Genomic DNA, 11,719 nt, shown 5'->3' with positions numbered 1-11,719 from the left:
CGTCATTATGACGTCAGCGACGTCATAATGACGCCATAATGAGGGCTAACGCGTATGAATTCGCCGCTAGGGGCGCTAGTGTAGATGGTGGTCTTTTCCATAGTTCGAAATGTCAAATGTCACTTGTCACTTCAATGACTGACAGCTGTTCTTTAGTCTTTTGGACCACCATCAACAGAGGCGCCAACTGGTGAGCAAAAAACCCACCCACCACCACCCACCACCACCACCTTAATAAATCCATTATTTTAACTGATTCGTTGAGCTGCTTACAAGATATAGTTAAAAGGCCTTTTCATGCTAAAGAAAACTTCAGCATTACTTTAAAAATCAAAGACCTGCTTTACAAATGTCATTTGGAGAATATTCAGGTAATATTGGCTTGGATTCCGAGTCATAGCGGAATATCAGGTAATGAGATGGCCGACCAGTGCGCCAAGGAAGCAATAACGATTGGCAGCTACAGGTATGATCGATGCTTTCCTCGTGACATTAAGGCCCAAGCTCTAACCCACTTGCGAGATACCTGGAACACCCGATGGCATACTACTCAACTACAGATCGCTAAGCATTATCGCGGAATCCAACCAAATATTCCCCATAAACCGTGGTTCTCTGGTACTCGGAAGTCCTTGCCAAAGAACATTACTTCAACGATCGTTCGCCTCCGACTGGGCCACGTTTGCACCCCTGTTCGCTTGAAAAAAATGCGTGTTCGAGACCACTCTATGTGAATGTGGTCTGGCGGAGGGTACTCTCGAACACGTATTTTGGAATTGTAATCGTCTCGTCACCCCCTTGTATGACATCCTCCCCCCTAAAATTCCCCGTCCTGTTAACATTAATTTCCTCCTTACATTAGTTACCTCCCCTTTTGTGAACGTTTTAGCTAAACACATTAAAAACAATAACCTGTATTTGTAGTAGTTAGTTTTAATAATATATGTTTGTTTTGTCCTGGTAGATCTACATTCGATTCTCATCTGAGTGAACTGCGTCGTGGATATTCACCGGCCAATTGTCTTCATAAAGCACGTGCCTTCCTAAACCTTGACGTTGGCGGAATCATCGACAATATCGATGGAGCCATAATACCCAAAGATTGATTGAACAGAGGCGCCAACTGGTGAGCAAAAAAACGATAGCCCTCATTAAGTCATTATGACGTCGCTGACGTCCCTTTGCTACCTGGGACCCAACTATAACTACAGTACAGTAACGTAGTGTAGTGGCACCAGCGACCGACAGGGAACCAGTACCCGACACTAATAGAATTATTAATCTAAGATAATAAAAGGGTAGGATGCACTGTGTAGCAGCTGCACAGTGACTGTGTTGCCGTATTGGGGTTCCCCCAGTTCCCACCTGTAAGGGTGTTTAGCGTAATAATTAGCTTTAGATTATCTTAGCGATGTCTACAGGAAAGACGCGAACGAGTTAAGAAAATTGTCAAATGTACCCAAGTGCTTTCGCCGTGCTTCAGTCTGGGGTAAAATAAGTGAGAGAAACCGCGATCCACACAATTCCTTACCGTGTAAGAGCACCGATCACACCCGCGGGACTCGCCTCGCCGTTGCAGCCAACTTGGCAAATGTGTCGACACTCCGAACTCCGATCACACACTTTTCGACAACTTTGATCCCATATCCCATGTCGTGGAAAATCTGGCGTTCTTACCTTTCCTTAAATATACTTTTGAAGTGTTTAAGCTTGTTTATGAGACTTTCATTTTATTTAGCTATAAATCATTATTAATAAGGCTTAAGCGCTTCACACAAATCACACATCTTACTTAATTCAGAATCCTAAATCGTACCCCCGTACCTAAAGGTGTAACCGCGTTTAGCAAGATTTTGACTGCACAAGAACTTTTTTCAGGATCCTAGTTAGGCCGACTGAATTAAGTGTGTAAAGCGTCTTATACCTTACATGTTTTTAATTCTTTAAACAACCTTAAAGATCAAAACGTGTTAAGTATATATATATGTCGGAGAATGACTGAATTGTGCCATCTATCGCCTTTCATAGGCGTTGTCGCGCAATCTTTGACAGATAGAGCAAACTAGGGTGTTACAGTACACATTATATATTACAGGCTATCGTTTTTTTGCTCACCAGTTGGCGCCTCTGTTGATGGTGGTCCAAAAGACTATAGAACATCTGTCAGTCATTGAAGTGACAAGTGACATTTGACATTTCGAACTATGGAAAAGACCACCATCTACACTAGCGCCCCTAGCGGCGAATTCATACGCGTTAGCCCTCCTTGAGTGGCGTTCGACGCAGTTGTTCCGCCAAGTCGTCATAGAGTGCGGTGCAGTAGTCTGTTACGGCTTTTAGTCCATGCCAAGTCCATGCTCTCAGCTGACTTTGACTATTAGGGCCCCTATCACACTAGCGATTTAACAGCGAGTTCGCGTAACGATTTCGCCGCGAGAACGTAACGTATTTTCAAAGAATCCCAGTATCTTATCACGCAGTTAAATCGATGTGCCTGAAATCTACTCGCCTCGCTTTCAACTCGATCGCAAATCTCCAGTGTGATAGAACCCTTAATATCTTTGTTCTATACTCATTTGATTAGATAGCATAGTTTATCTATGGTTTGTCTGTGGTGTGTTATGACACTTGTGACTGAGTGACTGATAAGGGAAGGGAAAATGTTTTGAAAGAATTAGTTTACACAGTTATCTAACTTCTTAGGGAGACTAGGATTATACGTATTATATTCTGACCAATTTGGGTTATAGTCCACTTTACGTAAAGATAAATATCTTGTTCCTGAATCATGGCCGAGAAACTGAAACCGGTTAACGAAGACGACTTGAGGCAGTTGAAGGAACGAATGAATATAATAGTTAGCGCTGACCCGGCACAGTACCACAACGATTACTCTCTACGACGGTATCTTCGTGCCTTTAGAACTGTCGATAACGCTTTCCAGGTATCTAACCTAGCTGCTCAGCATTCTTAACAACATTCATTTCAATTTATCGATTTTTTCCTAGTTATCACCTATTTATCAATTTTGCCAATATACTAATCACTAGTCCTTTTATAAAAATTGTGTACTTAATTTCAGGCAATAATAAAAACTAACAAATGGCGTGCAGAATATGGTGTGACTGAATTACACAAGGATGCAGAACTAATAGAGAAGTATTCAAACAAAGCTAGAGTTCTAAAGCACCGGGACATCACGGGGCGGCCCATTGTCTACATTCCGGCGAAGAACCACAGCTCCAATGACCGCAACATTGATGAACTCACCAAATTTATTGTTTACTGTTTGGTAAATGTCTTTAATAAAAAGTTTTCTTTATAGTGTAGCTGCTAAGCTTAAAATCATTGATAAATATTTTCCATTAAAGCCAGTCATGAATCTTTTGTACATGTAGCTTATACAGGCACAAAAACTATTTATTAAGTAATGTTTTCCTCTCCTCCATTTCATACCGTAAATTACATTTTTAATAGCATGTCAAGTGGCAGACATTACTTTAAATTTGTTGGAATTTTAGCTTTCTGTCAATTACGTAAATTTAAAATAAACATTCCCACTGCGGAAGTTTGCGAAACAAAGGGTTTTTGTATTGTGATTTGACAGATGTACTAATCTAATATGTTTCTAAGTGTTTCCTGAATGAACATATTTTAATTTTTAACCTTTCGTATGCGCATGTCAAAAAATTGCCATATAAATAGCAACCGTGACAACTTCACGTTTAAGTTGATTATATATGGAGCAGATCTGCTACTAAGCACATGAAAGGTTAATCATAGTTAAAAATAAAATACAAATTGTATTTATTTCATTTTCAGGAAGATGCCAGTAAAAGATGTTTTGAGGAAGTAATAGACAATCTATGCATAGTGTTTGACCTGAATGGATTCACCCTGTCTTGCATGGATTACCAAGTTCTAAAGAACCTGATTTGGCTGCTAAGTAGACATTATCCGGAGAGACTCGGGGTTTGTCTCATCATCAATGCACCCACATTATTTTCAGGGTGCTGGGCAGTTATAAAAGGATGGTTAGTATTTTAAATATACCCAAAACATCCAAATAAATTTCTTACTTTTAAACGGAGTCCGGAATTTTTGTGGTCGGTATTTTTTATCTATGCATAGTGAGTGTGGATGTTAAACCTACATGTATAATATAAGTATAATTGTGAGTATTACAAACAAACCCGTGACCCGTTATTAATATATTTAATATGTCTGTCTCACGGAAGTTTTGTTATTAAAATTACAAACTAATCCTGTTAAGGAAATGCAACAATAAAGTTAACATACAAATTACTTATAAACTAAAATAAACCTAAAACATGTATATTAAATAATAATGTTTGAATTACACTTAAAAGGTTAAAATATTATTATTAATGTTAGTTTATAAACATAACCCACAACCGAACCGGAGCAATTAGATTTAAGGTTCTAATTACATTGGTCTTTCTGGAAATGTGACTTGTTTTCAAATTCAAATGTACCATATTTCATGCAAAATAAAGTTATTTGTATTTATAATGAATCACCAAAATGTGACTATTAGGAATATATTTGGATTTATTGGGAAAACCTTCTAGATTGGATCGTATTGCATAATAAACTACAACTAATATTACAAGCGGCTCCTTTTCTAATTTCACTTAATTAGAAAAGGAGTTCTGCTTGTAATATTTGTTGTAGTTTATTATGCAATACGGCCCTGGAAACTGGTTAGGACTCTCAGATTCTCTCTTCACATTACACTTAAATAAAAAAAAAAAAAAAAAAGCCGTTTATTCACACTAAGTTTAGGTTACATTTGTAGGTTGAATCTATCTTAATTTGCTTAGTGGTGAACCCCTCTTTGGGTGAAGGCCTCCTCCAACTCAATCCATTTGCTTCTGTTTGAAGCTATTGCCATCCATTGCTTTCCCACATTACACTTAAATAAAAACTTGTAATTTTGTTACAGGTTGGATGACAACACCTCAAGCAAAGTAACATTTGTTAACTCGGAGATGGATCTCTGTAAATATTTGATACCAGACATCTTGCCAACTGACGCCTAACGGATAGTTAGATGGTATCAACACCATCCCTTTTGATAATATTATTCAAATAACGACAAGGCACATACAGGACATGGTACATACATGAATTAAGGTAAAGGTAGATTTATGTTTGAACTGTAGCTTTAATCGAAAATATTTGGATCATAATGGTTACACTCACTATTATTTTTATTCGCGTTTGGCGACACGTTTCGGACTCTTCGGGAGTCCTTCCTCAGGCGCTCGTGCCCGCGGCGGCTGTACTCCGTGCACTGCCCGCGTCGCCCGCCTCGACGCTCGTTGCGCGCGCGCTGATGGGGCGGGGGCGGGGGGCGCGGGGCAGTCTGCAGCTGGAGTCGTGAAGTGAAGGTCTGGTAGGGCGGCTGTATCGACCGAAGTCAAGCACACTGCACTCACTATGTCCACGCAATCGTATAGACTTCTATGCAGGTGGCAACATCCAGCCTCCGTCCTGATTGAAACCGCCGCGGACACTCATACCTGAGGAAGGACTCCCGAAGAGTCCGAAACATGTCGCCAAAAGCGACTAAAAATAATAGTGAGTGAAACCGTGGTGATCTAAATATTTTGAACTGTAGCTTTGTTTGAATACTTATTAAGGTCTAGGTTATAGTGCTGATAATTGTAAGTTCTATTCTCCACCCGTGTGTCACTGTCACTTACCAAAGACATGGCCTAGTCAAAATGACAATTGTTCGCAGAGAAACGATATGCTATCTGTTTTGACAACCGGTTTGGCCTAGCGGGTAGTGACCCTGCCTGTGAAGCCGATGGTCCTGGGTTCGAATCCGGGTAAGGGCATTTATTTGTGTGATGAGCACAGATATTTGTTCCTGAGTCATGGGTGTTTTCTATGTATTTAAGTATTTATATATTATATATATCGTTGCCTGAGTACCCATAACACAAGCCTCCTTAGGCTTACCGTGGGACTTAGTCAATCTGTGTAAGAATGTGCTATAATATTTATTTATTATTTTTTTGTTATCTGTCTCTATCGCACTAATGTGGAAGAGTGATAGAGAAACAATAGCGTTTCGCTTCGTTTTCTACAAACAAGATCTTGGCAAGTCCCAAGGTACCTACTCTTTCCGAAAATACCAAGAAGCTGATTTTATGTCTTACACTGAAGCTTTAAAGCAAAGGGGTGAAATATCTTAGGACCAAAATATTTTATTAAATTACGTATCCTAAGAGTGTTGAATTAAACATACATTTTATTTCTGTTAGGTTAGTGAAGACTCACAGTTTGCCTATTAACTATAACTATATTGTTAATTTAAGGATTTAGAAGTTTATGACAATGTTAGATTTAGATTTATTTATTTCATAATATTAAATTACATTATAAATTATTTTAACTTAATCTATACGAATTTATATTATGATTGTCACTTATTATATACAAATGTCAAGTATATTTGTGACTTTCCATCAGAAAGGGGTCCTTAATGCTTCCTTTCTATCAGAATTTCTGTTGGAATTTCAGATATAAAGGTCCTTATTGTACTTGAAGCATAAGGACCCTTCTGTGGTGGAAAGCCACATTTAGTCAACCATATAACACCAAATTGTCAATTTGTTACTTGAAATTGGAGTAGGTTATTGTTATGTTATGACTTGTAATAATCATAATTAATTATATAAAACTAATTTATTAGCTTTAAATAGAATAGGATTTAGTGGAAAGTGGAAACTTGAAGAACATTCACATCAATATTTTATTTTACTACAAAAGTTTGGCAATAGGGAATATTACTACAATGTTCTGCCGCCAGAGTGCAGCACTAGTGCACATACTAAACCATAGACTAATTTATACATACTAAACCTTAAACAGTTTTTTGACAAGTTTTCTCTATGACTGATGCATATCAAGGCGGTTTGTTTACAGGTGGCCTACCGCGAAATGCGTAAATCGAAATTTCGTTAACTGCCTCTATCGATCGAATAAGCAAGAGTGATAGAGAGGCAGAAACCGAACTTTCGATTTTCGTGTTTCGCGGTAGGCCCTGTGATTGTGCTAGTGACGCGCTCTACGCAGAGTTTTGCGTAATATTCCCTATTATATACAGTTTGATGGATCTTTTATTAAAGGTTGTCCGAAAAAGTAGGCATATTGATGATCTGTATTCCTGTCTACAGGATGTTTTTGAGTTAATATTCGCAATTATTTCAAAGAATTTTAATAACTTGATATTTATTAATTAAGTAAAAATAAAGCTTTCGATACACTGCTCTTTTACATACTGATATTTGAGGCATTTTCTATGATAAGGGACCTTATTGTCGATGGCGCTTACGCCGCACAGCGTCGCGCGGCATTGTATTTATATCGGAGCATCGTTAATAATGGCGTAAGCGCCATCGACAATAAGGTCCTTTTTTATAGAAAATACCGCATTTTGTTTAAAGCTGCAAAAGTGCATGGACACCTTAATGAATTCATAAATTGGCAATGCAATTTTTTCTTGAATTCTTGATAATTAAGTTCAGTCAAAGCCAAGCAAAGCATGATTAGGTACATGGTTGAAGCAAGTAGTGATAAGGGCAAAGACTTATGTATACTAATTGTATCTGTTTGTGATAATTTTATTCAAACCTCACAATTTTTTTTTTGAAATATTATTTTTATTTGGTTGGCCGTCTTTTTCTTCCATTACCCAACTATCGATATCGATAAAAAAATGTTTCTAACTCTAGCAAGAATGCGACAGTCTTTTGTTTTGCCGCGAAATTTCCAGGCTCTGGTAATAACTGTTCTTGTCCCTCTTAAAAAAGTTGCATACCAACATTCCGTTTTGTTTTATTACCTATTAAGGGGTCCACTGACTATCAGTGCGCCGGACAAAATCCGCCTGTCAAGTTAGAACAAAAATTTCAGTTCCGAACAACTGACAGGCCGATATCGTCCGGCGGACTGATAGTCATGCTGTAGACGACGCAATAAACTGGACCTGAAATGAATAACCTGAAACATAAAACTTAGTAATTAATATACATTCTAGTTTAATATTATAAAAATGTAGGTACTTACCTTACTTACCATTGTTGTCTTCTATGTGTAAATAAAGTGTGCGCGAGAGCATGCATATGTGTGCAACGAGCCTCGCGGCTATCGACCAATCATGAGTCAGTTCCCTATACGCCTCCGAGCGATACACGCATGTCCATGCGCTCTAACACTTACCTCAAAAAGTATCCCTAGTGTTCTAATTTAGCTCCTCTCCGCCTGTGGCTGCAATCATCGGCTACACATGCAGTGGGCCCTTAAAGGTATTATAACGTAGGTAGAAGAATCTAGTTTATCTTTATAATTAATGTCATTAATGGGTCTACCGCGATTAAATTGAAACTGATTGATTGCTTGTTTGATTGATTTGATTAAAATGTCAGAAAAAAGGTAAAATAATGAAATTTAATCGCGTTAGACCCATTAATGACATTAATTATGTGTACAAAACGCGAGAGTTTAAAGTGTTATAGTTTATCTTTAGTCTGCGAAATGATTGTTTTGTTATTGTTGTTAAATATATACTTAACTTATAATTGTATTATTAATTGTAAATTATAAATTACCACTTCATCTTCTTATTTGCATCGAGATTAAACTTCCTACGTACCAGAGTTGGGCGCAATTAATTACTTGTGTAATTTAATTACAAATTTAATTGCATGTAATTTAATTGTTTGTAATTTAATTACATGCAATTCCATTTCCTATGTAATTTGAAAATGCTCAATTACTCAATTACTGAATGATAACTTTTTTCTAATTTACAAAGATGAACAAATGTATTACATTCACTCTTACTGTCATTTATTTTATACATTAACTTAAACCCGATGGTATAAAAATCTAACATTTTAATCCTGGAATTTCCCATACATAAAACTGTTTTTTATTTATGTATTATTTCCGCTTGTACAAAAACTTGCAAATTTACTCCTTTATGTTTTTTTAATACAAAAAGTCAAATATTGTAAGGTTGGTCAAATTTAAAGCTCATCCATAATTTTAATATGATTGTGGGAATAAAGATGATCGAAGACTTGTATTGAATAAAAGTAATTTGTAATTGAGTAATACTCTAATTTCAATTTCAAAATGTAATATAAAAAAAAATACTTTTTGCAATTGTAATTGAAAATTGAAGGCGCAACTACTTTTTACATGTATTTTTTTTTATAATTTCCATTACTAATTGTAATACATAGTAATATATATTTATTTAACTAAAATAAATTACAGTAAGAATAAAAAACTAAAAGATACTTAAACAATAAACAAATTACAAACTAAATAAAATATCATAATACAGGTACCTAATTATAAATAAACTTAAAAATAATAATATTTAAAACTACAAATAATAATACTAAATTATACTAAAGTAAAAATAAACTGAAAAATACTTACATAAAATGGCTTTCTAAATTTTGCCCCCTAGGCAAGGTGCCCATCACGCAGGCGGCATTCCCGCGCTGGATTGCTATGGCCAATCTTTGCGCGAGAAAGCCGCCCGCGCGAGGGTCACCTGTGGCCTCAAAATTGCAATTGTTAATTAGTAATTAAATTACTTTTTGCCCAGCACTGCTACCTACCATTTAAGTAAAATACTATTTACCAATATATATACCAATACCAATTTATATTATACCAATAAAGCAAGAACCTTAAAATGTTGGACCCGGGTATGTCCATAAACTACGTCCGGACCCGGGTATGTCCTTAAACTATGTCCAAAAGAGAGGTATGGGCACTGCGAATGACATCTCGCTTTGTGTGGTAGGGCACAGGACAGCGGATGTCATTCCAGATCTAGAGCAGAGCCCAACTGGGGAAGTACCTCTACCTTACAGAAAACCGCAGCCAAATAACACTAGACCCTACTCATAGTGTTGTGTTCCTGCCGGTGAGTAAGGTTGCCAGAGCTCGAGGGAGAGGAGTGTTAGGGTCGGCAACGCGCATGTAACTCCTCTGGAGTTGCAGGCGTACATAGGCTACGGAGACTGCTTAACATCAGGCGGGCCGTATGCTTGTTTGCCACCGACGTAGTATAAAAAAAAAATGTTGATCGTTTTTTCTTAACATCACAGTTTTGAGCCATCAGTTTTATAAGAATGCTGTGGTCGAAGTTACATGACCCTTAGATCATGATGCTTAGACCCTTTCTAAGCTTAGGGCTCATTTAAACGGTGCGAGAACTCGTATGAGAGTTTCGTTACATTGCGGTGTTTTATCGGTCGGATAAAATTGATGTAACCTCAAAAGTCCGCAATGTAGATATCTAAAATCGCATGCGAGTTCACGTGCCGTCTTAAATGAGCCCTAAGGGGGCCCACTGACTATCAGTCCACCGGACGATTTCGGCCTGTCAGTTAGAACAAAAATTTGACAGTTCCGAACAACTGACAGGCCGATATCGTCCGGCGCACTGATATTCAGTGGGCCCCTTAACTCACGGGGTCGGCCGGTCGAAGAATTTTACAGATTGCGCCAGCATAGGTTTCACCTGTCAATCGTATGAATTAGTGCCAAATTCTTTTTTTTGCGAATTTTATGGCCTAGATCTTTTAAGCTAAATCTCATAGAATCAAACTAGAGACTGGTAAAATATGCTGGGGCCTTTGACAATTGCCAATCCCATCGGTGACCTGACAAGACGACGGTCAACGAAGGCAGGCGTGGCTCACTCCGCGATTTCGTCCCGTCGCTACAAATACATGCGGCCCACACCAATTTTGGTGTCTAGCCATAGTGGTTGCCACGCACCGCTACGGAACGGACGCCTGCTCGCGCTTGCGCCACCTAGCGGTCATATCTGTCGTAATAGACGCGTTTTGTTAGAGAGTGAATCTTCTGTACATAGTACTATTATTTATTCTGTGACGGAGGTGCAGGCTGTGACTACTGATATTACAAGCTATTATTTAGTTGACCGAACGAAAGCGAAGGTCTCCGTTCCAGCTTGGGCAAAGATTATTTCGTATGTCCTGATGTTCTCTGCAGGTCGCATTTTTCAACTGTTTCTCGTAAAATTTGGCAAGCAGGTTCGATAATTATAATAATTATAGATTCTTTGTCCATTCAGTTTTCGGAATTTTTTCAATATGACGGAGGTGTGGGAGTTCGCGAGGTAGGAGGAGTGGGGGTTAGTTAGGTAGCCAGCAGTGTGGATGGTGGGTACCTTCCCCTCCCGGTCTCTGTCTGCAGTAAACTGCTAGAGTTAAACCACGAAAAGTCTGCAGATTTTGACAGCACGCAGTGCAGTTCCGTAGCACGGTCACACTTTTATCACCTGTCACCATGCCTGTCACTTTCTAACAAGTATGTAAGTGCGAAAGTGACAGGCGATAAAAATGGAACCATGCTGCCACCGCAGGTGTTATTTTAAACGTCAAACTTCTATGGATTTATGACGTATAAATAACACTGGCACCATACCGGCACTGCGTGTTGTCAAAATCTCTGAAGACTTCTTGGTCTAACTCTATAATACAAACCCTTTTCGATGCGATGCGATGTGTTCAGGGTTCAAGAACCGCATGTGGCATTGCGGCATCGTTGCTCTATCGCGAATATCAGAAGACCTTGAAAAGTGAGAAAATCGTTATTTGCCTCTCTATCACTTGCATATTCGAGCAACAGA

General features: G+C 38.2%; 1 protein-coding gene across 1 annotated transcript; it reads left to right on the top strand.

The window, feature by feature from the left end:
- The first annotated feature begins 2,662 nt into the window (after positions 1-2,662).
- Positions 2,663-5,411, top strand: LOC134741632 (uncharacterized). Its single transcript, XM_063674485.1, has 4 exons — positions 2,663-2,944; positions 3,083-3,292; positions 3,823-4,034; positions 4,967-5,411. Exons 1-4 carry the CDS (start codon positions 2,789-2,791, stop codon positions 5,061-5,063), a joined length of 675 nt encoding a protein of 224 aa, XP_063530555.1. The 5' UTR covers positions 2,663-2,788; the 3' UTR covers positions 5,064-5,411.
- Positions 5,412-11,719: the final 6,308 nt, after the last annotated feature.

The sequence above is a fragment of the Cydia strobilella genome, chromosome 5, assembly GCF_947568885.1.
Source record: "Cydia strobilella chromosome 5, ilCydStro3.1, whole genome shotgun sequence".
NCBI classification, from domain to species: domain Eukaryota; kingdom Metazoa; phylum Arthropoda; class Insecta; order Lepidoptera; family Tortricidae; genus Cydia; species Cydia strobilella.
This window is presented reverse-complemented; position numbering and strand designations above follow the sequence as displayed.

Coding starts and splice junctions, on each gene's coding strand:
- LOC134741632 (XM_063674485.1), top strand. CDS start 2,789: ATGGCCGAGAAACTGAAACCGGTTAACGAAGACGACTTGAGGCAGTTG. Junction 2,945..3,082: donor CTGTCGATAACGCTTTCCAG/GTATCTAACCTA, acceptor ACTTAATTTCAG/GCAATAATAAAAACTAACAA. Junction 3,293..3,822: donor AATTTATTGTTTACTGTTTG/GTAAATGTCTTT, acceptor TTTCATTTTCAG/GAAGATGCCAGTAAAAGATG.